The sequence below is a fragment of the Phalacrocorax aristotelis genome, chromosome 2 (genome assembly GCF_949628215.1).
Source record: "Phalacrocorax aristotelis chromosome 2, bGulAri2.1, whole genome shotgun sequence".
NCBI lineage: Eukaryota > Metazoa > Chordata > Aves > Suliformes > Phalacrocoracidae > Phalacrocorax > Phalacrocorax aristotelis.
Window position 1 is genome coordinate 128,334,971 of NC_134277.1, and position 27,501 is coordinate 128,362,471.

Sequence of the window (27,501 nt, forward strand, 5' to 3'; positions counted from 1 at the left end):
AGTATCTTTTGACGTGGACTTCATCATTCATAATAAGATGGAAATCTTTAAAGATTTTTACCTATAACCATCACTTAGACTGTCTTTTGCTGCATGTGTGCTAGCATTTAAATGAAACAACCAAGGGAGTCTTAAATGCCATTATAAGCGCATTCATTCCAGCTGTTTGCAGGACTGTATAGGTCAACCAGCCAAGGGGCTTGACTTTAGTGTTTTGGGATCAGTTACAGCTTCATTGGAGGGTTGAAATTCAATCTTAAATCACTGTGCTGTAACGAGTTGGTGCTACGGGGTTTTATTACAATAGTTGGCTTCTTCCCTATCACGGCTACCCATGGACTGTAACTGCATTTTTATAGTGTCTGGTACAGATGTAGCAGTCAGCCTTGGGTGTATCACACTGGCACCCGTAATGTTCTGGGAAGTAGGGCTATTCGATGCCACCTTTTATATCACTGCAGTCAGGCGACCCTGCAGAATAAATATTAACAGACTCTTCCTTCCATGCTGATAAGATTCTTAAATAATTTACTGTTGCCTCTCTGAGCCAGGTCCTGCAGCCATGACGCAGTCAGAGCTCCTGTTAACTTCTGCAGGAGTTTGTCTGAGCCAAAACTGGAGGCTCAGGCTCAGTTTGGTGAAAGTACACAACACCCTCATACCAAATCCATCACTAAAAAGCTTCCTGCACATCACTGGTGTACCTGCAAGGCTTTTGTAGTACACGTAATTAGGAAAACATTCTGCCTTTGAGAATTACCTTTGTTTTGTGCCTGTCTGATTATGTTAAATAGTGACATTAAAAATATAGATATATTTGTTAAGATGCAGAGAAAATGAGCTAAGGAAGAGAACCCTTTCAGCATCTTACAGTTACATTTATGGATTTCTAAGACCTGGCATTTACTAGCTCTTCATATTATATGATGGACCAAATTCTCAGATGGGATCAACTTCTTTGCTGGTCATTTAGTGGTAGCTGGTTCTGAGACGTTACTGCAGTGTATTGGCTTTCAAAAATAATTGAACATATACGGCTCTGCTCACTACTTACCTGTGTTTTTCCTTAAGCAGTTAGCAAAGAACTGCTGGTAAAGTATTGTTGAGTGACATTTTTTTTTCCTAGAAAAAACACTTTGAATTATTTTGCTAAAATATATCTTCTGCAATATTATTTGCTATCACTACCATCATCCTCCAATGACTTCATTCACTAAGGTGCTTACAAGAATGGTGGAAAGACCATTACTTAGTTCTGAATATTTTCCATATGAGTTGAATAGTTGAATAAGAGAAACATTCACTGTTGAAAGACAACACAGACTCTCTTAAAAAGAAGGAAGGGGTTTTTCTGTACCTGTCTTTCTTTTCTTTGTTTCTGTGCTTTGGCCTTCACTAACCTCGGCTACTACTCTTTTACTGAGCTCTTTCAACATATATATTTATTTTGCGTTATATTTTATCCAATCTTACAGCTATCCAAGTGACAGCCAATTACCTATCTATCCGGCCAACACTGCAAAGGCACTTTTGGTACTAGATCATCAGGGGATTTTTCTTCTTTGACAGTTACTTGTCAGAAATGTAGCAGTTTCTCTTTTGCTCCATTAAACTGAACTTTTTATAAACATTAGTGATTTACTCAGAACCTTCCTTGAAATTCAATAACCTTCATGCCACACAATCCTATAAATGTATTTAGTGAGCTGTTATAAGGGATTACCATCTTAAAATCACCCAAAAGCTAGTATTTCACCTAGACAAGTGAATTCAGAACATTAAAAATCTAATGGGAATCTCCTCTGTGGTCAGATGATTGCTTTAACTGTCACCAAAGGTATAAAGAAGTGATTTAAGTCACATTTTAACATTTCATTGTGGCACAGACTACACTTATCTTTGGTTATGAAGCCTCTATTGAAAGGTGGTGAGTCATAGGTAAGGAGGCTGTAACCTTTAGCTGAGGGACAGTAACTTCCTAAATAGTGTTCTTCATCCAGCAGCGATCATCTGACACCACCCTTCCACTTCTGATTTAAATGCTCTCCCTTCAGTTAAAAACCTGGCATTTCTCTCATGTTAAATCTTATGTTCCCTCTTACTGAAGTCAAGCCTTAGTAAATTCAGTAAATTCAGTAAAATTCTGAAATTTTAGCAAGAGTATAAAATTTATATAAAAAGTGTTTCATGCTTTACTGGTCAGTCTTTGACACAACTAGTTGTGGTTTTGTGGTTTTTTTTTTAACCTTCCTCTTGTTTCACCTCTTAATTTTCTGTTAGAAATTCTGGATTTTAGCATTTGGTAAGTCAATCTTTTACTCTCCAGTGCTGGTGTTTTATCCAGACTAGTTTGGTAGCTTTTTGATGTCTTTTTCCTTTAAATTAGAAAGTGTATATTCTCCAAAATAATGTAAAAGTATGATGTGTGACCATTGTGCATTTGCCCCAGGGTTGTGCAGAAATGTTTTCTCAGTGGAACATCTGTCAAGAGAAAGGAAATACATGCCTAAGAGTGCTGGAATTGAAGACAGGGTTTAAGTCAAATGTGGCTAGTGCTAAAAATGACCTTGATCCAATGTCTTCTCTATTCCAGCTGAGTACCCAGGCTACAAGGTAGTCTAAGCGGCTCCTACTGCACCTCTCCTGCCTTGGCCTTGCCCTCTTTTTTGAGCTGGAGTGTAACTTTTCAGGGGAGGGAGGGAGGAAGGAAGGAAGGGAGGGAGGAAGGAAGGGAGGGAGGGAGGGAGGGAGCAGGAGAGGAAGGTGAGTGCACTGCTGAGCTGAGCAAAAGTGTCTGGGGGCTTCAGAACGGAGGACACTTAAAGCCTCTGGAGTTTCCTGGAGGAGGCTTGGGAACCAGTTCAGTTTTTAACAGTTGCATCTACAAAACTGGACCGAACTGTCTGTAATTCAGTGTGGCATGTTGGATGTGGAAACTAGTGGTAATGGTAAAAGGAGCAGCAGTCCTCAGAGATTCCTCATGACCAGGAAACTCTGAAGGCGCAGGTTAAATTTATGGCCATGAGATGAAGCAGAGAGTTTTGGAGAAGATGTCTTTATCCTTAGGAGAAGTAGTTAGTATGGATGATGAGCTGTGCCCTGGCACTTCTCCTGTGATAATTATTAGCAGCATCAGCCAACTCAGAGCCTTACGTGCATAATTCAAACGTTTCAGATAATTCCTGACTTGAACTGAGAATATGAACGCTTTGGACTGTAATTCACCATGTTTTGTATACTATTTTCATTTTCAAAAGCTGGGGAAACAGTGTCCATTTGGGAAGTCATAATAATTTGTGTCATTTTTTTCATTTTTTCCTGGATTTTAAATTGTTTTTATTTCAGAAGAGATTTCAAAACTATATAGTTTTACAGCTCTTCACTTATTAAGCATTTAATTTTATGATTGCTGTTAGATTTCTTGAATAAAATTTTTTTAGATATAGAATGTATATTTTTCTGGTTATAATTTCTAGGGGTTCTTACATGACAAATCAAAGCAGTTTTTAATATCAAATGCAGAGTATATTATAAAATTCCTCAGTTTTGTAAACTCAGTAATTTATAGGGAATCAAATTTGGAGGTATTTCCATGTATCATTACCCTTTTATTTTTATATTAAGCAATTTTATATTTTTATATTTATATCAAGCCACTTTTAGGTCTTTTCTTGTCCAAAATAATCTGTTACATATAAAACCTCTTTTTCTTGATGCAGTGACTTCTGTTATGGATGTAGATCTATTTATTCATCTCAAACAAATGTGTCATAAAAGCTTTTCCATTAAAATATGAAACTGACTGTTATCCGTGAGGTTTGTGACAGAAGAGAAAATTGAGGTTTTACACTAATTTTGAAAAGTTGAGTTTGTAACTCTGCTGTGGTGTCTCATCATTTGGACAGCTTCTGATATGTATTTTGAAGTATAATAGGACCTGAGCATTTAGAGGGGGGGTTTACTCCACAGGGGGCATTTGTTGAGGTCTGGTCCCAAAAATGTTTTTTGATCTCTCTATTGAGTAGGACCATCTTGGTTATTTCTTTCTGTAGATGCAATGCAACATTGCTGATTGCTGCCTCACCTTTTTTTTTGTTACTCCTTCACCATAAGCAGTACGCGAGGCATTAAGGCTACAGCTGCCCTATTTCTTCTGTTCAGGATGTTCCAAATGTGCTGCACATCTGGTTGATCCATCTAGGTGGAGAAGCTCAAAATTCAAACAGATTAGCTCACCCAAACGTTTTGCTGCTCTTAACACAAAAGGGCTTGGGCATGGCCAGAAGAGAAAGTTCAGTCTGTGTGACTTTATTGCAGCCCAGTCCTGCAGCTTAGTAGACTTCAACAGACCTAGTGATACAAAGAGGTAAAAGAACAAGACAAATGTGGCATATCTTCATTAAGTGATCTGATACATTCTCCCAAGAGCATTTTACTGCTAGACCTAGTCTCCTGAGTTGTGCACTTCACATTACAAGGCTGTTGGTGCTGATGACAACTAAATAACAAAGCACTCCCTTGGCAGCAGTAATAAGAAATATTATATCTTCTTTTCCAAGTGTTGTTATGATAAGAAATTGTTATTTCCTAACAACTTTGATAGATTTTTATAAGTTCTTACGAAAATTTTTCACACAACTGGATATAGGTTTCACTAAAAACGTAAGCCCTCTAAAGCCCTGTATTTAATTTGCCAAAACTGAAACTGTCCTCTTTTATTTGCAAGAAATAAAAACTGGGTTTTAATTTCACTTTTATGTTAATCATTAAAAAAGAGTATCAAACAACAATTTATGATGGACACTCCCAAACTTTGTTGTCTTAGTTATCACAAGTAGTGGAGGTGCCAGCCTCTCCCACCATGTGCTTGTTAGCAAAGGGGTATGACAATGAACCCCCCGAAGACCTCAGTTACATTGAGCATACCCCATTTCTCCAGCCTCAAGCTCACCTGCCCTACTAAGCTATATCTGCCTTCCAGCAATGGGAGAAGCTGAGCCAGCTAATTTTGGGAACCTCTGCCTTGCTTTCAGGGTTCAGATTTTTTGGCTGTTTTTAGAAGAAACTGAAAATGGGTGTTGAAAGCAGAAGTTCTCTTGGGAAATTTTTTCCTGTTGAGAAAAGCAGCCTCTTTATCATCACAATGTTTTTGGTGAAACATTTCAAAGTACTCACATGCACATAACTCCAGTCTGTCGCAGTGTCTGCTCCTTTCCAACTGCACCACGTGGCATAGGTTAGTCTAGTGTCCAGATGTGCCTACAGAGACTTTGGATCTGTGCAAACACAGGTAGTACTGACTCTTCATATCTGTGTAAAAACAGCCTGTGACTGTGCACAGCTACCTGCTTCCCTCCCTTTATTCTGATGATTTCTGTGAAGTGGATTGCCTGAATCACAGACTGGGTATGGGACTGCTTTTATTCATTTGCACAGAGCTAAAAGTCTGTGGCCTTCACCTCTGCTTGGGGACTCAAGTGAAATACTAGACATAAGAACAGCAGCACTTATGTGCTTTCTCTTTTCAGTGCTTATTGCTCATGGTATAAAGAAAACAGGACTTAATATGTTTCCTCTGTCGTTATCATGAATTATTAGTTTTTTAACTTCTATCTGCGCTGTCTGCAAAAATGTTATAATTTAGAAGAGAGTAGCAATTTGAGCAGCACAGACATGCCTCCTACCTCTTTCTTTTCTTTAGATCTTTTTCCCCCACTAATGTATTCTGTGGGCTTTAGGGATGAGACAAATTGCTCTGTGTTGGTGACAAGAGCAAAATAAATGAGACCTAGCTGCACAGGAAAGTCTTGCTGCATAGCCCGATGGTGAAAGCACTTGTTAGTGGAGAAGGAATGGTGCAGTGTGTTTGGCGTCTTGCTCCCAGGACTCCTTCGGTGGTTTACATGCTGTCACTGTATATAAAAATAAAGAAAGAGCCCTGCGGGCAAGAAATACAAGTAACTCTCCCAATCCCAGATAAGTGCCATAAGCAGTAGGCTGTAGACTCATGTTTCTGCTTGTGCTCCTTTTTGAGTCATGAAATAGAAAATGTTATTTTTTCGCTGGTGACACAGCTTCAAGGAGAAGCTTTCCCCATCGGTATCCTAATGAAGAGGAGGTGGGAGGAGAGGAATGGATACCTTGGTAGGCAGCAGGAATGGAAATTGAACCTTATTTCTTTGTGTTTGTGGTGGGTGTTTTTACCACAGGTAATCCATAAAAAGACTAGTTATTTTTTATATGTCTCTAGTTATTTTTTATATGTCTATGTCTATCTACAGTGCATATACACATTTGTACAGTCATCTTTGGGAAGACACTTGTGGCCACTGTGCTATTTTGTGGGAGCTCAGTCCTGCTAGACATACTCAGAGCTTGCTTGGCAGATATCAGGGAGGTACACACGAGGGCAAACTTTGTATCTGACCCAGTTTCGGCAGCTGAGTACCAACCCTGTTAACACGGGTCTGCTGGCAAAATGCAGTGGCTGTGTTTGTTGATATTGCACTACTATGTCTTTCAGGTATTTAGGGTGCTGACCTACACGGCTCTAAAAATTGCTCCTAAGGACCAGTTTAAGAAGGGACACATACAAAACAGCTTCATTCATGTCTGTGCTGCAGGCTCTTTTCTTTCAGACAGCTCTAGGTGTTTTGACACTACATAAAACGTCTAAGGGAAGCCATCTCTTGCAGTGAACCACCTGCGTGAAATGAATTTCCTCAGTACCCACTCTGGCCAAGCCCTATGCTTTCTACACCAGCAAATTCACATGTGCCTGGGGAAGAAGCCAGGCTGTGGCATGACATTGTGGGTGGTAGCGAGCTGTTAAGAGTCCTCCGTCATGTTAACCAAGCTCACCGTCACCAGCAGTTCACCCATGCCCAGGGACCGTGTTGAGTAGGGAGGTATGTAGTCTGCACACAGCTGCCCTGTTTCAAAGCCAAAGACTCATTACTGGATACAATCCTAAGCCAGCTGCCTTCAGTGCTGGGAGCGTTATAGGACGTACTCAATTTATAGGTGCAGGTGAAGACCTAGGCTACCTGAGAGTTTCAGTGAATGTCAGAGGTGGCTGATAAGCAGATCTAGTGTGATTTGGCAACTCCATCCTCTGCTGACTTGGTAATGTCACGGCTCCAAGAAGAAGACGCATTGTCTCTGAAAACTGGTGTTCTGTGAATTATTTAGGTGCTTTGCTCACCCTGGAAGATATCCACTTGTAGTGGTGGGAATGAAACACGCTCTGGCTCTGGTCATGGGTGACATAAATGTCTTCCTATGTGATACAAGACAGGACTCTTGGTACGTTGCTGCTAATACTGTAAACTGTGCATTCTGCCTCTGCCAAAGAGTTTTGGAAACTCTTTGCCACCTCACACAGGGGATTTGGGGCACCCTTGTACTGTACTGCATGATGTGTCCTGTGGTTTAAGGAAGCTACAGGCAGGGGTATTTTCAAATGTGAGGTCACTTAGTTGCCTGAGAGAGCACAGAGTGGTAGAAAAAGCAAGTGATTCTGAGGTGTCCCCAGTGAAATCCCAACTAGGCCATTATTGTAATGCTCATGAGTCTACTGAAAAGTGAAGACATTATGAAAATGACATCAGGGTCACTGTTGCTGTGAACCAGTTCGGACACCCACATACTCCCAGGAAGGTGTCAACCACACCATTAGGCACTGAAATTCCATCTGAGGTCCATGTAAATATGTTGTTTTCTGGATTTGGTCATTAACTTCTCTAGTTCTTTTCCATTTCTAGGTAAGAAAACAAATTATTGATCCAGATGGTCAATGAGTTAAAAGAAGAGAGGGCAGGGTGTGACAAAAGCAAGGTAGATAGCTAATGCCACGTGAGCCAACAGCTTCACGTACATGGGAGTGGTGTTCCCTCTGAGATTCTCCCTTACCTACAGCACGGAAAGGATAAGATAATTTCTGTTAACATAGAAACATCTTACACGTCCAGGAGGATAACGTAATTTTAACATTGTCTGCTACGTGATAAGTTTTCATTTATACGTACTGGGCCAGACACTTAGCTGATAAAAGTCAGTGTAACTTCACTGATGGCAGAGGAGGTGCACCAAGTTGATGATTCAATCTTTGTTCATTTAATTGTTTAGATTTATCATCTTTATTAACCTCAGCATAGAGAATGTGGTTTTCATGAGTGGTATAAGTGATTATTTTTGTATAGAAAAGATGGATTCTGCTCTCAGTGACACCTAGCCCTGCCTTGTAAGTGAGGATTGAATCTGGCTGTTATCTGTAAAATAAAATGTTTTATGTGAAATACCCACGTATGATAATACTCTGGTTGGTATTCATAGGGCCATGCTTACTCCATCTGTCTCAGTTATAAATATTGTAAGGGCATATTTCAGTAAATTTTAGGGTTTGTAACAACGTAGTAAAATCAAGTAGATGTATAATAAATCTAGCAAGCACAGAAACTCTATTGTTTCTTAGTAGGATTCTGTTTAGCTGCTCAAAAATCTCTTGCTACGGCTAGAAAAATATTGAACCAAATTTAAATTTCAACAAGTGTGCTGCTGAGAAAGTTGATTTTAGTATCTTTAGAACAATGGACTGCATTGTCAAAAATAAGTAGCAAATGTGTTTTCAGAAGAATTTTAATCTGTTTTTTTTTTTTTTCTTTTTTGGTTAACATTCAGAAATACAGAATTACCGAAGAACCACATGCTGATGCAATGATGGTGCTTCTTAGCTCCTTCCATTTCCACACCCAACTAAATCCACCCACCCCCAAAATGCTATGAGGACAGTGGGAAGAGAGCCATTAGGCTGCCACTGTACCTTTCTGATTTGCACTTGCCCAAAGTAACCTAGCAGCTTTTGGCAGAGTGCAGATAGCTCATTTGGCTGTTGGTTTTGAAGCAGCTTACTCCAAGGTCTTCCAACATTTTCTACAGCTTTTCACTCCCTGAGCCTCCCTCTGTGCCTCAGGTAGCAAGGAGGTCCCAGCAGTCTTCCTTAATTCCTGCATTAGGGAGCTCCTGGGAAAGTACCTGAGCCTCCTCTGAGCCTGCTCTGCCTTTTTTGGCAAAAATCTCTCTCCCTTAGGAATAGATTGAGGAACCTGACATCAAGTCTAGCTGAGACTAAATCTAAGAAAACAAAGACATGGGGAAGGGAGGGAGCATGATGATACTTCAGTGACAAACAGCAAGGTTTGCATGGCTTTGCACAACCTAGGTGAGCCTCTGGTAAAGGCAAATTTTGTATTTAAATATATAGTCAAGCCTTAGAGTTCCCAGCATTCAAGAACAAAATAAAATTTGTCTGATTTGTAGAGGAAGTTTTGTATTATATTAGGGTTTTACAAGTGTTTGCTTAAAGTTTTTCCAAGTGGTTTTTTCATTTTGAGAACTGTATGCTGAGTAGTAGCTGTCTCCAGGTACCAGTGTACGGACACTGGAATCTGACGGTACCAGTGTACTAACACTGACAGAGGCTACACCCAGGAACCATAGTTTCAGAATTTTGCTGTACTTCTGCCTGGTGAAGCCTGGTGCAAATAACAAAATGTCAAGTGTTCTGTCTCACCCATAATTAAAAAGTGGATGTTCTGTTTATCTGTTTTCTTACAGCTGGCAGCATTAGAGAGACAGATCTTTGACTTCCTTGGTTTCCAATGGGCTCCTATCCTTGGCAATTTCCTACAAATAATAGTTGTCATTTTGGGTTTGTTTGGAACCATCCAGTTTAGGCCTCGGTATATAGTCGTGGTAAGTCTCATTTATTATCTATTATTTTTTGCAAGTCATTTTAAAACCTATCACATTACAGAGCAGAATTTTATTGGCCTCAAAACACCAGATGGTATTTCTGTAGAAACTTTAGAGGTCTCCATGTCTCTTTGCGAATTTAGGACTACTGAGTGGCATTTTTGAGATTTTGCAAGCTATCAAGAATGAGTAACCTAGAGAAAGTTCTACCCAAAGTATGACTGTGATACAAATTCTTGGTAAGATTCTTTAAAGAATGAAATACCTCACTGGGTCATCGGAACATCTACAATTAGACTATGCATAAACGAAGAAAATAAATACAAATTGTTGTTCTTTTTGCAATAGACAAGCAGAACCAATGGCCATTTAAAGAAATATTTGTTATGGGCAGGTTATATTTAGCTACAACTTGCTCTTAAACAGGGAGAAGCAAGGATTGTAGAAATTCCTTTGGTCCTGTGACCCATGGGTTCCAAAGAAATCTCCTTCTCACATCAAACTTTGCCAAGACCTGTATTTACAGCCTTGACCCTAAATCATTTTAAATTGTCTCTGATGCTTGTAACTGGAAGCTTCGCAGAGTTTTTTCCCATGTTCTCAACATAGCCAGAACTAAAAAAAACTTTAAAAGCTGTGAAGGAAACTGCCAACAAAAAATACCCCTCTTCCTCCCCCACAGTCTTTCCTGAATGGACGAATATTATGTCTTTACCTGACAGTGTCTGTATCTGGAATGTTTCAGTTATGTTGTCAGTAATGGATTTTAAGAGGCTAACGTTATTTTTTTCCCTCACAAAAGAGTGAAATAAATGTCTACTGGGGAAAACTCATTAAATAAATACTTAAAAAGCTTCATCTTTTTTAGTCAAGCCTGGTATCCTGTAGTTCTTTGTCATGTCTTAAAAGAAAAAGTGAACAAAAATACACCCAAGCTTCTTTATACTCACATTAGCTAAGCTTCACAAGCAGACTCTAAGTAATTGAAAATGGATTGGTGTAAATAATAACATTTTTATCTACTACCTGTGGTTGGAGAACTGGGCAGCAGTGTATATACATCCATATGTTGGTGACTGACCTTTCTGCTTCATGTTTTCCATTTTATAAATAAGATGTTGGAAGCAAGTGAGGGTAAGCATCTGTAAAATGACATACGAAATTCATGTATGAAGTGCAACACCACAGAACCCCTTGCCCCTCAGGTTCAGCACTGCTGTTCGGTGGTGGGAGCTCTGCCTTTGTTTTCAAATGAAACACAACAGATGTTGAGTGATTTGATATCTTTTCCAGTGTAAATGAACATTTTAGATTATATTTTTTTTAATTTTTAAAATTTTTAGATTAAAGTTTTTTTAAAGTAGAGGTAGAAAACTCATAATTAAAGAAGGAAAGACCCCAACAAGATACTTTATCCTCAGATTTAACTGAACTCACATTCTAATTTAACTTTAAGCATATATTTAAGAGCTCAAGCTATAGTAGGTGCAAATACTCACTACTTGGGAAGTTCAAGACTTCAGAGTAGTTTCTATCCAAACTAACATAAGGTTCCCAGTGAAGTAGTAATAGTTTGAGCCAGATCCTGAAGTCTGAAGAGTGAAAGTACACATGTTGTCTGGAACCAGCCTCACAGCTCAACAGCAGCAGGCAGGGGTGGCTTGCATGCCTCCCTGTTCCCACTTTTCTTCTATGGCTGAGTACTCCTCCAAACCCTCTCCACCAATTCTGGCAGCAGTTAACCAGACCCTTCAGTAAGCCAGTTCCACTCCTAAGCTGTCAGAAAAAAAACCTAGCAAAAAGTGGGGAGTTTTTTGCTGGATTGGTGAGCTGAATCCAGTCTGTGAGGTTCCCAGTGGGTGCCAGGGCCAGCATAAAGGCAGGGACTGGGACTGTGCAGTCATGAACAGCAGTGTGGAGGCAGAGGGGAAAGGAGTAGATGCAAGACTTCTCTTGTGAGCAGCAGACTTGTCAGTTCAGCTTCTTGTCTAGCTTCACCCTCAGGGTGAATTCAGTGAATACCTCAGGCCAGCATAAGCAATAATCCTCCCTTTGCTCAACTGCTACCTTCAGTCCCTGTGCTCTTCCTTCATTTGCACCAGCACAAGCGTCAGTTCATCCACTTGATAAACTATCAAACAAGCACAGATCCAGCTGAAAAGCGACCATTTTCTGTTCCAGTGCTAATTTAAGTGACAGTCAGCTTTCTGACCTCTTTCACTATTAGGCTTGTTCCAGCAGAAGGGAGGAGGTGTGAGGGGAAACAGGAGCAAGTAGCCAGAGGAAGGGGGAAAGTGCATGGAGTCTCTGCAGCAGTGCAGGGTTACACCAGCTTAAAATGCTCATTGAGCTGCAGTCTGAGATCCTTCCAATAACACGTGCTCTCCAGAGCTGTGCTTCCTAGGGCTGTCCCAACCACAGCTGGGCTTTGTCAGCTGTCCTCGGAAGACCTAGAGGAGACAGTGGTATGGATAGCAAAGAACCCTACCACTGCCAGCTCCAGGCTGTCTTCACTAAGGCAAAAGGGAATCCAAAGGCACCTCTCCCAAGGAAGGACATAGACTGCCCCCCTGCTTCTGAAACCCTGTAAAAATATATTCCAACCGTACAGCAGTAAACTTTTACTGCTGGCTTCAAATATAATCTCTGTTTAATGCAAATCTTGAGTAGGGTCCTGAATTTCAGTATTGCTTAGACTCAGTGTGCAGAGAGATTCCTACCCAGGCTCTGAGTAGTGAATTGGGCTCCAAATTCATGGAGAAGTTTCATGGGCTTCCAAGTCCATATCTGCACCTTCAGCCACATCTAAGCCCCTGGGTATGTTCGTGGTTGGTGTCCCACATTAGAGTGAGAATTGGTTCTGTGGCTTTGGCAAAAGAAATATGTTGATTCATGCTTTTATGTACTCCAGTTTAACTGGAAAAGTAATCAGATACTCCAAAAGTATACTTAGTATATTGGGATATAAAAAATTGAATTAAAGAGAGAACCAAGTCAGATACAACAGTTTACTTCTATAAACTGTCTACACAAAATTGATCTGGTGCATATACACCCAAATTGTCCCCATGATATTTTATCATACTCATGTAGGGATCTTGATTTAAGCTGATCAGCTCTAGAGTCCTTGGTTTGACCTAAGGAGAAGGTCTTTCATCTGTCTTCTGTGTGGTGAAGGCTGCACCTGAAGGTTTCCGTGACAAGGGAAGTTACACAAAAGCCATCCTATGCTGCATATGTCATGTTCTCTCCCCTCAAAATCTAACATACAACAGGAATGGGAAAGTAAGTGAATAAATGTGTTACCTGTAGGGCCATAAGCACATCTATGCAGTCAAATATGAGACTGTAGTTCGGGACCTAGAGCCATATAGTTCAGTGAGGGCTGCAACAGAAGCTGGATAAACACAAAAGCAGCTGTCTACCCTTCAGATATAGGACTATAATGATGGTGATTCTGAAATAAATCTGGAATTTCACTTGCTCATAGGTAAAATTCTGAGTCCTCAGAGCTTAGGAAACACAGAGAGAGAGAGAGGAAGCAACTGCATTATCTCCAAGTGTCCTAATTAGTTTAAATCCAATAATTATTTCTAACAGTTTTTGTATTAATTTCTAATTTAGATCAATTTTTGTGGAAAAATTTGTCCTGTCACTAAGCAGATGTGCTATTTTCAGTACTTGAATATTTTGTGGCTGAATTAAATCAGTGCAAAGTTCCCAGGAGACACAGAAGTGCAGAGAGGATTCCTAATTTTCCCATATTAGCTCATTTGAAACTTACCCAAACATTTGCAAAGAAGAAAAAACTGCTAAATTTCAGTTCTAAGTATGCTGTAACACACCCGTCAGGCAGCTCCAGAGCTCTGCTGTGATCCATTTCCCTGTGCATGCTTTTCCTTTCTTTGTAGAACTTCCTGTCACCAGCAAAATTTTCAGGCTGTTAAAATTGATTAAAAATAATGACAGGATACTTGTTAAAGTTGCAGGTTTTTTCCCTCTCCTAGTTCTGATATGGGACTTCAAAAGCTTTCTGAACGATGAGTCATATAGTTAAGATCACACAAACTTGGCCCAAAGCTGAGCACAAATGCATTAATGAACAGTGAGAGATGAAAATAATACACTTAAATAGGGGAAATATAAGGTGGAAAGCTCTGCTTTGCTTGTCTTAATTTATTCCATTAAATAATATGATATATAGGCAATGGGTACACCTGAAAAGCCAGGAGGGTTTCTTTAAAAAAAAAAAAAAAAAAGAAAAAAGCAGAAGAAAGGCTATACAGGGTACTTCACAGAGTATTCAAGCAAACGTTACACAGACACTCAAAATACATGTGAAATATTTAGACATCCAAAATGACTCCTTGAATATCCTTCCTGGTAAGTCCTGAGTTGTTCCTGTTCCATCATGTTGATTTATGCCACTTCCCTTGTCCTCATTCACAACTATGACTAAGTAGGGCTCTGTAAACACTGATGACTCTGAGGCACATCCAGGTATTACAGGGGGATGATCTGATGACTCTATAGTTGCTGCCTTTGCCTTGAAGTATCCCCGAGCCAACATTCATCTCCCCTAATGCCAAGACACTGTCAGAGGAGGTGCTGCACTTCAGGTTAAATATGCACGTGAGAGAGTTTATTCATTAAAGCTAAACTTAACGAACAATCCTTTTAATATCTAAACTCAGAAATTTCCCTTTTCTCTCTTACCTTTTGGTTTAAGAAGCCATCCTTCACATTTTTCCTTAATCATTTCTTTTTGTGACATTGTGCCCATCTAATACCAATGATTTAACTCTGGAAGTGGTTGTATTTCACTGGTATATGAAAGGTATCTCTGCGTTGGTTTCAAGATGACCTGTAGACTCAAAAGGGGTATAGAAATATCACTATTATGGAGAAGCTGGCATTAAGAAAGGGGATCTGAAAGGAACCTACTGGGTTGAACAATAATTTAATAGACATTTAACCTGTAAGGCTTAGAGGGTACTTTCTCCACATAACTTATAAGGCTCCAAATGCTTCCTCACACCACACAGTATACAATCCTTAGTGTGTGCAAAAGACCAAAAGCAAGAAAGTATACATGGGGAGAAATCCACAAAGATTATCACAAGTGTCCTATGTCCTTCCAGCAGAAGGAATCTGTTAGGTGAAAATGTCAAGATGATTTTTAAGTAGGGCATCACATGGGCTCTAAAATAAAAAAAAAACCCAACCGACCTCTTCTTATCGATTCGACCTGTGTGGAAAATTCCTTCTTCATGCCAGATATGGTGAGGATTGTGATGCTGAACCTGAGACCAGCTGAGCCAGGGGGCACTGGATGTGGAGGGCCAAAGAACTGAGGCAGGAATCGCTGGGTGTGGTGGGGTAAGAGTGAGCAGACACAGCAGGACCATTGGCGTAGTGTTCAGGACATGGGGTGGGAAAGGTTGAATGGCAGGTCAGGTCATGAAACAGGTTAGGTGATGCTCCTTGGGACAGAAATGAACCCCGAGGATTAGTGTGAACCTGATGCTTCAGACCATAACCGCTCCTCTGTGGACAGCAAATGTCTGCCAGCATGCATGACACCTTCCCCTGCCTGTTGTCCCTTCACGCAAAGGGCAGCAACCCAGGGCTGCAGGCAGTTTCTTTGCGAGCTCAGAGGAGAGGCCTTCATGATGGATCTAAAAGTTAAGCCTCACGTACCGACCCAAGCAGGTGTTAGTGTGGTGCCACGTAATGCAATATTGTTACTTTTTTTTTTAACCTTGAAGGGATATACATATAGATTTATACACATTGTGTTCAGAAAGAATTACAAATTTTTCAGGAAGAAGCACTGGAAAATTAACAAAGCTGTTATTAAAGCCCTCTTGTGCAATCTTAATGTGATCCTTTTATATATTTGCAGTTTTGAACTGTGTGGATGCATACGAATTTTTTTCTGGGGGCACCTCAGTTGCAATACATTTGGGGTTTTTATGGTGATAGTAGCTATAGACTAGAAACATGACTTGCAGAAACATGGGAAGAATGAGGCAAATGATAGCAAGAATAAAAGGATTGCTTTTGTTATGATGGCTGCTCTGAGTAGCTCAGTTTTATCTCTGCTCTCAACTAGCAAAACCGTTTTTGACACAAAGCGAGTCACTTAAACTCCTCACGTGCTTTGTTTTCCCCTTGCATTCTGGGTTCTTGTCTTGAGACCTTCTGGTCTGGTTTGCACAGGTGCTGAGTGCTCAGCGACAGGGAGCTGAACACTGAGCTACAGAGTGCTGTATAACTCCAAGTGTTCTGAGAAATGAAGTCTTAAGCATCTCAAGTTGGGTGCCTATAATGTATGAATACTTCTGAATGTAATCTCTGCATGTATCAGAACATCATTTGCATTCTGAGAGCTGTATCAACATAAAATAAATTAGTTAATGTTTGTGCAGCTCTCAGACATTACAGCGATGAGCATCTTAAAAAACCTCATGAGGAAATTAATATTCCGTCCTCAGAGCGGGTCTAAGCGACAAAGAGAAATGAAGTATTGGGTTAGCTGTTCATAAAATGTATTGAGTAAGATAGGGTCTTAAAAATAAAAATATACCTATGACAATTGAATTAAAGTTTGCATTGTATTGCACCTCCACAAAAGAGAAAAATTAAGGTGGCAAATATAATCAGAATCCTGACTTTCCTAATTTTGCTTTCTTGCTTTTGCTGTCTCAAAACTTTTCTTTAAATGTAGTCTTCCTGAAGTACCTATGACACTGCACAAGGAAAAAAATCTGCTGCTTGCATACCAAAACAATGCATTTTCAAATGTGGAGAATAACTTTCTCACTTTTAAAAATTATGTACTACTAATTACTGAATATGTAATTATTAAGTTCTTAAAGAAAACAGAGCCTAAATTTATATTCCTGCAGTTCAGTGAGAGTTAGGAATAGCCTCTCCCTTACACAGCAGCTGGGTTTCAAGGTGCTCACCTCCTTGGCACCTGCACTTCCCTTTCAGTAATCGTCAGGACAGATGAGGGACCGAACAGGTCCTGGCTGTGTAAAACAGCCTAGCTTGGCCTGGGAAGGCACATTCAGACAGGTTTTGCCTGCATGGTTCAGGGTTGTCATTGGGGCCCGTGGGACAGAATGAGGCCATTAACAGATTTGGCTTGGCCTGGCAGATCAAGTAGGTTTCCTGTGGTTGTGATGACAGATCTAATTCATGAACAGATAAAAAATTCTTTCTTAAAAAGGGGAATTCTGCATATTCTGAAATCTACTTGTTTTGAGCAGCTGGGATTGTATTAAGAGTTCGTTAATTTTGAACACTCTGCACCTAATGTTCTAAGGACATACGTTGGAAAATCAGGAGCTTATGATGACTTACCACAGACTCAGCAAACGTGGTAAAATGTGATATCCTCTTTTAAGTTAATCTTATAAGTAGTACAGACCTTATATGGCTCACAGACCACAGCAGCTTTTGTCTATTTTATAATAACCCAGCCTTCACTTTCCACACTGCCCTTCTCTGTAAGCCAGCAGAAATGACCCAGGAGCGTTTGTCTTGTTTTGTTTATTAATGACCTACTTCTTATGTCATAGCCATCTCCAAACTGCCGAAGCACCGCATAAGAATCAAACTAAAGCAGTTAACCTGTTTGGTATACAGAAATGATCACATGCATGTGGGGGTCATTGAAGTGGGGAAAAATTCAACCCTCTTCACCTGAACCTTTCACTATGCATCACAGGGAGGGGAAGGAAGAGGGGAACATAACCTAAAACTGCCCAAGAAAGCCAAGCTGATGGCACCTGTGCAATGGAAATGGCATCCTGCATATTGTAGATCAGGGTGTTGAGCTTTACTGAGTATATTGAAGCAAAACAATAGCATATTAGCTCCACCTGGTCACAGCTAATTAGACTTGCAAAGGCACTTAGTAGTAGTTCTCCACTGTGAAGGGTATAAGCATGTAAATGTGAAGTGGCCGCACTGCTGCTCATTGCATTTTTCAGGTGGATGTAGCTCCAGCGTGGCTGAGCGTGCGCTTAGCCCGTCAGACAGAAATGCTTTGGAGGGGTACTGCTTGGAGAGTTCATTGGGTATAGTTTACAGCTGTATATGGATAGACAGTACATCTGTAAGGAACTAGTGCCAGTCAATTATGCTGACAATTAAATGCAAAAGATGATTTAAGGTAGACAAATTATTCTTCCAGTCATGCTGTGGGTGGAGTATGAGTTCAGCCTTGCACTAGGGTAGGACACTGGAGAACCCAGAAGAGATATGGATATGTTCACCTGTTAAGGCTGCATTGTTGATGGCCGCAGTGGCTGGCGAAGTAGTGAGTTATTTTTAATGTAATTAACATACCTTTAAGACATCAGATTTAGCCTTTAGCTGTTTGTTTTTGAAAAATATCCAAATATAAGATCAATAGAATTTCTGTTTTATTTGATGGTGCTTTTTTTCTTATCTCTTTCTTCATAATGTTTAAGTATTATTTTAATACTATTTGCTTATTTAAATTATTATGCTATTCTGGAATCTCCATTAACAGAACTAAATCATGATTTACGAATGACTCACAGTTGCCCCCAAACCAGTGTTTAAGTCAGCATTTTGGACTTAATTGGCATCAGTAGGGTAGTGTAAAACTGTGAAGAATAAATCTGTTTTATTGCTATGTATTTAGAGCAGCAAAGAATATTGGATTTGTAATTTCCTATGGTTCTTAGGGGACTTCTGCAGGGAGAGCTCCTTTTCTGAACTCTCTGTGCTTGTCTGTTCCCAGAAGAACAATACCTATTGATATCAGGTTTTTTATTATTGATCTGTTCAGTAAAAAGACCTCTTTCATCTTCACATTTTATTTTTCTGTCTTTTTGCTTTCATCTGGCTTTGTGTTTAGTACACGGTGTGGACTGCCCTGTGGGTCACCTGGAATGTTTTCATTATCTGCTTCTATCTGGAAGTAGGCGGACTTTCTAAGGTAGGACACTCATCCTTCTTCAGGTTTATGGGAGGGTGTTTTGACAGCAGGACTCTCAGATTTCAGAAGACTGGAACCATAGAGGGAAAATGTGATTGTTTGAACATTCAATCTGATCTTCGGAGTTCCCCTCTGATGAGAACATCAGTGTTTGAACTTGTCTCAGATAGTAAATAGTCATATGTTTGAAGTACATAAATGCAATGAATCTGAATTACTGTTGCTTTCTGAAGTACCATCGGGGGGAAAAAATAAAAATGTTATTCAGTGGAAAATTTGAGGTTCTCTTTGATTGTTGAAAAACAGACAATGTCATTTTGTTTGATTTTTTTAAGTGTGTATGAAAAATGTATCTGAATTTCCGAGACTACTTTCAAAGCAGCTAAAGAAAATTACTAGGAAGGTTAATGTAATAACTTGTTGAGCAAATTGGTCTCATGGTGAGAATGTTAATTCTTTATAAAAAAATAACAAATGACAAAGGATGAATTTTTTCACATCTGAATGAAACTTTCCTTTATGTGACACTCAATGCTTGAGGTTACTGATTCCTTATTCAAAGGTCTGATTAGAACAGAAAAGTTTGCTGAAAGTATCAAGATACATACTGCATTCGTACAAGGTAGCATTTATGTTAGCGTAGGTTGTATTTAGTATTGTATCTACAGTGAGTTCCATACAACATCTGCAGGTTTTTATCTTCCTGTTAGACATAGATTACATTGATCTTTGTTTACCACATTCATACTTAAATGGTTCCAGGCATAGTATGCCCATAGCGCAAGCAGATTCTGGTATTGTTAATAGATGTTCCCATTATTAGTCATAGATTTAGTGATATGACCTATGTCACTGTTAATTCATGCGATGCTTTTAGAGAAGTGTGAACCCAGCTCAGTTCAGATGAGAACATTTGTGAGCTACATAGTTTTTTGGATTCAGCATTAAAACTCTTAGCTTTTGTCTGACAAGAAACAGAAATCTGGTGAAACTGATTTAATAAGAAATAAAATTTAATTTACTCAGTAAAAATTCCATTAAAATTAAAGCTTTTAGTGATAGATTCCTTTGGTGATAAAAGTTCATAATGAAAAGCTACAATGGTTTATTTCTTCTCCAAATATGATGTAGTTCACCAGAAGTCATAGGCTTGATGAGGAAATTGGTGCACCTCATAGACAATGAAAATAAATGATCATATTGGTATGTTCTGACTTAAAAATCTATTAGATGAATGGAAGGGTAACACATGAAAGTGATGAATGCCCAAATAAATTGTTCGTTTCATTATACATAGAGTTTCCAGTTTTTCAATCAGTTGGGTGATGACTGTTTTTATAGTGACTATAACATTTTCATGGTTAACTAGTGTTTTTATCTAAGTGCCTGGGAAGTGAAACAAAACTTTTAGTCTGACCCCTGAGCTTGTGAAAAATTGAGTTACCTTTCCATTGATTGCAAAGGATTCTGATCATATCCTTAGTGTCAAGGGGATTATAAACCAGAAGGTATGAATTGAAATCTTATATCTTCCAGTTTCACCACTGTGTTTACTTTTAGGTTTTCTCTACTTAGCATATATGACAAATCACAATGCAGAGAAATAGTAGCACAAATATTACTCAGCAGCTGAGAAAAATCCCTTTTACTAGCATGTACTTTGGTTGACCTCAGAATTTTGGTGGAATTTTTAGCTTAGGGCTTATAATTACAACATTTGAAAAGTAGTTTCTCAACAAGGCAATAAACAAAATTATTTCTGTGGAAGTTCACTGTTCTTGCACAAATTACATCAAAGGCACCAGTATTGGGACAAAGCTGGTAATGAGGCAATCAAGAATTTGGTTCAGTAAACCACGGAATTTGGGGCCCATTTAATGCTGTTTCTGAAAACTAGGCTGGAGATGATGTGGTCGTCAAGAGACTGAGGTCTTCTTGCACCATATGCATAAAATCCTGGGTATTTACAAATTGATGGGTATTTGACACTGATTTAATTGGGACCCACATTTTGCCCAATGAGCTAGCTTAAAAATTTCATTGTTGCTCTCCATGAATATGTTCCTGTGTTGTCAGGCATGATAGAAAGGTGCCGTTATCAAGGTACGTTAGTGTGGTTGGGAAATCAAACACCATCAGAAGGTTTTCAAGGATGGCTATTTTCTCAGCGTTGAAATCTTGGCAGGGATTATGCACCTCTTTTCTTGCTATTGTTCAATTTTTTCCATTTTAAAAAAAGGTTTTGTTTCTGAAATGAATGCAGATTGATTACAATTTTTAATTTCTGTTGACATACTATCAGGGAAAACTATGATGCTGTCTGGCAGCTGACTGATATCGTTTGGTATGTTTGTTTTTAAGCACTATCATGTTTATATTTGCTCTGGCCAAATTCAGAGTTAGCTGTTGCTTAGAGTCCTGGGAATTTATTAGGTCTTCAGTTATGAATACTATCAGAAAATATAACTTGGTGCAATATTAAATGGTAATTTTAATTCAATGTCTTCACATGGGGTACCTATACAATGTGGACAGACTTTTCAAATATCCTAACAGAAACCCCCCACAGCTGAAATCTTGCTCAGATCTTATTCTTGCAGTGGAAAGATCTCCTTTGAATATTCTCTGTTTGAATTCTGCCAAGAAGTTCCACTACTTTTAATGGAAAATTTGAACAAGAATAAGGATGTAGGTAATTTAGGGCTGTTCTTTGCTGTGGGAGTTTGAAGGAAACATTTTTTTCCTTCAATTATAATGCATAATGTTCAGATTTTCCTGGTATACTGATTTTTTTTTTCTATAAGGAACAGCTTGATACTCAGTTTAAAGTTTACGGATCTAGTACACCAGGGTCTCTAAACTTTTCTTCACAAGGAATGACAAAAAATTCTGCCACGTACCCCAACAGTGTCAAACACAAGTGTATGTGACTTAATCCTTTCCATTATTTCAGAAAAGTATGATGCTGCTTCACAAGAGTGACATGGAAAGCTTGTATAGTTTTAGATGAAAACACATTTCATGTTTTCAAATCATTTGCCAACCTGCCCCACCACCCCTACCACCCCATCCCCCTTCCCCCCAAAAGAGGCAATTTCATACATTCCCAAATTCCCACCAAAGTTTGTTTTTTAGTAATCTGGAGGGGCAAACTGGTAAACCTGAGTGGGGGAAACTGGTGGGGAAGGTAAGCTGGGAACTGGAAGACTGTATATATGGCTGTAGGCCTGTCATCGGGGAATTCACGTGGGTTATGGTCCCCGCTCCAATTAGTATCATAGATAAAGTGGGAAAGCTTCACAGAAGAGCTTTCTCTGAAAGCACCCCCAATAACTACAGTATGGTAATTAGGGCAATCTCCTGGGAAAAGGATGATGTGGATTCAAGTCATCTGGGGTGTGAAAAGGAAATAAAAGTGGTTCTCCCACAGCTTGGTGTTGTAAGTAGAAAGCTAATGAGTAAAGGTTTCCTTTCTAACTACCTTATAAACAATGTATAAGTGAAGCTCCTTTTTCACTTATGTTACAGATGTGTGAATAAAATTTTAATGCTCTTTCAGGGCTAAAGAAATTGTATTTGATCAGAAATAAAATAAATATACCCATATGACTCTTTTGGTGTTAACTTAGGTTTTTAAATCTTTTTTTTTTTTCATTTCTGATTTTAGCAGTGAAAAAACTGCCAGTATGAAAAATGAAATTTGCCTGTGTTTTTCCTTTGCTGCTTTTATGAAATTGAAAGCATAATTTTTAGTGTTAACCACTCTGTATGAGAGAAACAAAGCTGCTATTATAACATGACCTTTTAATCCTATGCTGCAGGATGACAGATTGCTTCATCCATACATGATCTCATTAGTTGTTTGGATCTTATTCTGTCTTGAAATTAAAGTGTGTTCTAATTGCCACGTTCGAGAGTATAGACAATTTTAAACAAAAACATAGACATAAACACAAATCTCAAGGCAATAAGAGGCAAAAAAAAATTCTCTAAAGCATCCTTGAAAATAAAGTTTGATTGTATTTTACCTAATACAATAACCAGAAGCTGTTATTTTGAAGTTTTTATGTTGTTCTTAAATATGGACAAGAGCACTTCTAACTTGTATAAGCCAGCCCTCCATCCCCAGCAATACATTCTTTTATGTACTACTTATTTTCCAAAGGAGACCTCATTTATTCAGTGTGCACTGTTAATATTTCTATCATTTGTATTCTTCCAGTATTTCAGATCCAGTGAAAATAGCTGTGTTTATTTGTATTTATCATTCACTCTGCCAACTGATACTTTTTGATAGCCCATTTTTCTGCTACTTGTTTTATTGTGGGTTACAGTGACATTTGTTTACATGTGATCCTGCCTTTACCAAGTAAATATATAGCAGCCCTCCAGTACTGTGTACTCCTTTCCTGTTGTTTGATATACCTTACCTAGGCAGCTGGGCAACGTTGATGAGCTCTTTTTCTATGATGCTTATGCTTGTTCTGCCTAGTTTTTCTGTGGCATGCTTCTAGGACATGAACTTTGCTTCATTCTGGATTATTTTAAGTTTAGCTCTCAAGGTTGAGCTCTCTGCCTGTATTGCTTTTGGCCAAGGATTTGCATGACAAACACTCATATTCACTAGGAATCTGCTTCTAAAATAGTTCACATTTATTATCTGGTTCTTGATTTTAGGTCTTGAATTTAGGTGAATATGAACTGAAAAAATTGCCTGTATGAAAAATGAAATTTGCCTGTGTTTTCCATTTACTAGTTCTTATGTCTGTGGCTTGAGAACTCAGTGCTGGGTTGGGGCAGTCTCAGACATGGATACAAGCTGGGTGATGAGGGGATTGAGAGCAGCCCTGCTGAGAAGGACTTGGGGATATTTTTGGATGAAAAACTGAGTATGAGTCGGCAACGTGTGATCGTAGCCTGGAAAGTCAACCAAATCCTTGGCTGCATCACAAGAGCAGCCAGCAGGTGGAGGGATGTCATTCTGCCCCTCCATGCTGCTCCAGTGAGACCCCACCTGGAGTGCTGCATCCAGCTCTGGAGCCCTCAGCACAGGAAGGACAGGGAACTGTTGGAGTGGGTCCAGATGAAGGCCATGAAAATGATCAGAGGGCTGGAGCACCTCCCATATGAGGACAGGCTGAGAGAGTTGGAGTTCTCTAGCCTGGAGAAGAGAATGCTGTGGGGAGACCTTACCGTGGCCTTTCCGTACTGAAAGGGGGTCTACAGGAAACATGGGGAGGGACTCTCTCAGAGAGTGTAATGATAGGACGAGGGGTAATGGCTTAAACTGAAAGAAGGTAGATTTAGATTAGATATTAGGAAGAAATTCTTTACTGTGAGGGTGGTAAGGCTCTGGGAGGTTGCCCAGAGAAGTTGTGGATGTCCTCTCCCTGCAAGTGTTCAAGGCCAGGTTGGATGGAGCTTGAGCAACCTGCTCTAGTGGGTGTTGTCCCTGCCCATGACGGGGGAGTTGGAACTAGATGACCTTTAAGGTTCCTTCTGACCCAAACCATTCTATGGTGATTTTAAGATTCTGTGATGACACTAGCTTCATTACCCTTTCCCCTGAAGACAAATGAAATTTTGTGTATGTTAATTAATAAAACAATCGTTTCCACTTTTTTCTAGTATTATTTACACTTATAAATGTAAGATCAAAGTCTATAGGGCTTCCAGCCAAATGTATTAAGCTGGAGACAGAATAGACTAAACTTTTATAGGGATCTGTAGTCAGAGGACAGAATTATAACTAGGAAAAATTAATGATTTATTCCATCCGAGGACAAAAAGGACTAATAAATTACTCAAGTAAAATATTGTGGGAATGGTAACTTAATACTCTTTCCTAAACAAAATATTGTGCATCAGAATGGGGGCTAATCATGTGGACTTTATCCTTGCTACATATGGAATCCAATTTATTCCATCTGGTGCATGTCATTTAATCCTTAATTGTTGTACAATTATATCTAATCATCTCAAATGGAGTAAGTTAAGCTCAAAACCAATGCTCTTTTGTAATTAATTGACATGCTTGTGTCTTTTTTAATGTGAAATGAGAGTATAAGCATTGCTTGAATTTAGGTTAACAATATGAAAGAAAAAGTGATTCTGATTCTAACTTGGGCTGATATAAGTAAGACAATTGAGACAATTATTTTGGCATAATTAGCATTACATTTAGCTCTGTGGCGTAGCCCCCTCCAAAAAGCTTGTGGACAAAGTTGACAGCATCCATACGAGAGCAAGAAAAAGTGTTAAACTTAGTAAAATAAAACCTATATGAAAAATCAGCGGTGGGGGTGAAGGAGGATTTCCTTAGTCTAAGCAGAAGGCTGAAGGTAGGGCATAGTACATCTACTCACATGTAAGTGATTTTCATGTGGAGGAAAGTGACCAGGTTTTTTCATATCCACTGGGAAAAAGTGCAAGAAATAATTTGCTGAGCGTGTGGCAAAGAAGATTTGGTTGGAGGTCAGGGGAAGCTTTTTAATAATAAGAGCATTGAATACGATCCAAAGCTGTCACAAAGCCTCATGGCTGGGTATTTTGAAGAACGAAGTAAAGGGATGTCAGTGTAGGGTGATCTAGGTAACCCTTCTGCCCTGCCATTTTTAATCTATAGAAATAAGCCTCTGTCAAGATAAAAACCCAAGTTAGTGTTCGTGGATGGTTTAGGGTAGGAGTGTTTAAAAAATGAAAAAGTGAGTACAAGTCAAAGAATCAAAACCTCATCTTTAATCAACTCAGAGTCTTACTGACTTCGGCGGGATTGGCACTTGGGGTGTCTCTGGCTTTTCCTCCCAGCAAGTGTGTAGGGACACAGAAAATGGGGGACCCCAGTGGAGGCTCCAAGATGGCTGACAATAGCTCTTGAGCATGCACAGGTGGGGTTTTGGTGCAGCTGTATGACACCAAGTGGGAGGTGACACTGCCATTACTGTTCACTCCTGATAGAGACTAGGCATCAGTTACAGCTAAGACTCGTGCTTTCTGTTCTGTTGATGGATTTTTAATTGAACACAAAGGATTGCCTTTCACAGCAACACATCCTTCACCAAGAACAATGTGAGAGTGATAATAGTATTTTTCTTTGCTGCTGGACATGGTGCATACATTCATGTCCAACTCAGCTGAGATTTTCTTCCCACACAAATCTGTTTCATATCAGTTGCTTTTGGTCAGCATCTCTCTTGGGCCTTGGCAGACTGCATAGCCATTGCCTTCTTATTCTCCCCATTCCTATATGTCCATTTGTTCAGCTGATGCCGTCAGCTGCTACTAGCTGTGATATGCACAATAATGGATCATGCTAAAGCAATGGATGTAGCTGTAGGCATTCTGCAATTTCTAGACATTACAAATGACTAGTTTTATAGCAGTAGTTAAATATAATCTCTTCCTAGTGTGTGCACTAATAAAATTCCACTTGCAGAAATTAAACCTGATGAAAAGATTGTTTTCATTTCTTTGAGATTTGGACCCTCTCGTCACTTCCTCCTTCCCTAATTTTATTATTCCAAAAGGGCTTAAAGAATAGTTTTTTTAAAAGTATTGTTCCAGAATTTTCTCCAACGTGTAAAAAAGAGGAATGCTAATTAAACACCATTTTAGTAAATACAATTAAACTAATATAAAGGCAAAGACAAACAGACCAGATACAGGTTTTAATTCTTGCATCATATAATCTGTTTAATTCCCCTGGCCTTCACTCTTTCTTCGAACCAGCTCTCAACAGTAAGGAGGGGTTTTGGGTTTTGTTTTGTTTTATAAAAAGGTTTTAGAACCAGTTGCCTCCTCCTTGCTATTCTTGTGCCCTTTCCTACCATAGAGATTCCACTGAAATGTGTTTGCTAAAATATGAACCTCTAATATGACCTTTTTTATGCAACTTGCTCCTCCCATCTTGCTGCTCTCTCAGCGTAGAGAAATAATCTCCGGGTTCAACTGTATTCAATACTTTTCCATAATGTTCTGTTCAAACAGCAACCTTTTGAATTTTTAATTACTTTGGTAATAAACCTGGAAACCAATTTACTGTGAAGTTATGCAGTATAATATTGAACAGAAACAACACTTCAGAGCTTCAGAATGATAGCCCTGGCCTTGGCTAGTATTAGGTACCATTAATCATAGCTTCAGTGTGTTTGTGGTGTGCCTTTCAATGGTATTTGCAAACAGTATTTTTTGATGTTATGTTAGGCTGACATCAGTACCTGCAGGAGCAGAAACTGTGTGAGGTGGTTTCTGTTTAGAATACAATGACTGTTTCTGTGAAAAGTTAGAAACCAATTACCCACAAACTGTGAATTCATAACGGTGAAGCTATGAAAAATGCATTCTTTTTATTTGCAATTTACATTTTTAAACAAAAAAAGGGAATAACTACACATTCATACTTGCCATGTGAAAATAAAACTACAGGAATGCTACCTGCTGAGTGCTTAAAAGGAGGACTTAATACATGCTCTCTTAAACAAAAAGAAAAGGGGAGGGGCAAATTAAAGAGCAGAAAAGTATTAATCTGTTACTACTCTAATATGGAAATCAGTGCATATTCCTGTAATTCAAAAATTTCTACAATGAACTAGCCTCAAAGACTAGCTGAAAAGACTTTGTGGTTGTTTCTTGATGTTCCAGATTTCACATAACCAAAGTCATTTTTTATTCAGCCTGTTTCACTCTACTTTGTAAAGACGTAGCATCATATAAGTTTTAATGAAATATATGCTTACTCTTGGAAGGAGAATTAACATGCAGCTAGCTTG

General features: G+C 39.1%; 1 protein-coding gene across 1 annotated transcript in view; it reads left to right on the plus strand.

The window, feature by feature from the left end:
• NKAIN3 (sodium/potassium transporting ATPase interacting 3) overlaps positions 1–27,501 on the plus strand; it is a 383,503-nt gene that overhangs the window by 171,145 nt on the left and 184,857 nt on the right. The window contains exons 2-3 of the mRNA XM_075085109.1: positions 9,616–9,753; positions 18,653–18,733. Of these exons, the coding sequence (XP_074941210.1) occupies positions 9,616–9,753; positions 18,653–18,733 (219 nt within the window). The remainder of the gene's footprint in view (positions 1–9,615; positions 9,754–18,652; positions 18,734–27,501) is intronic.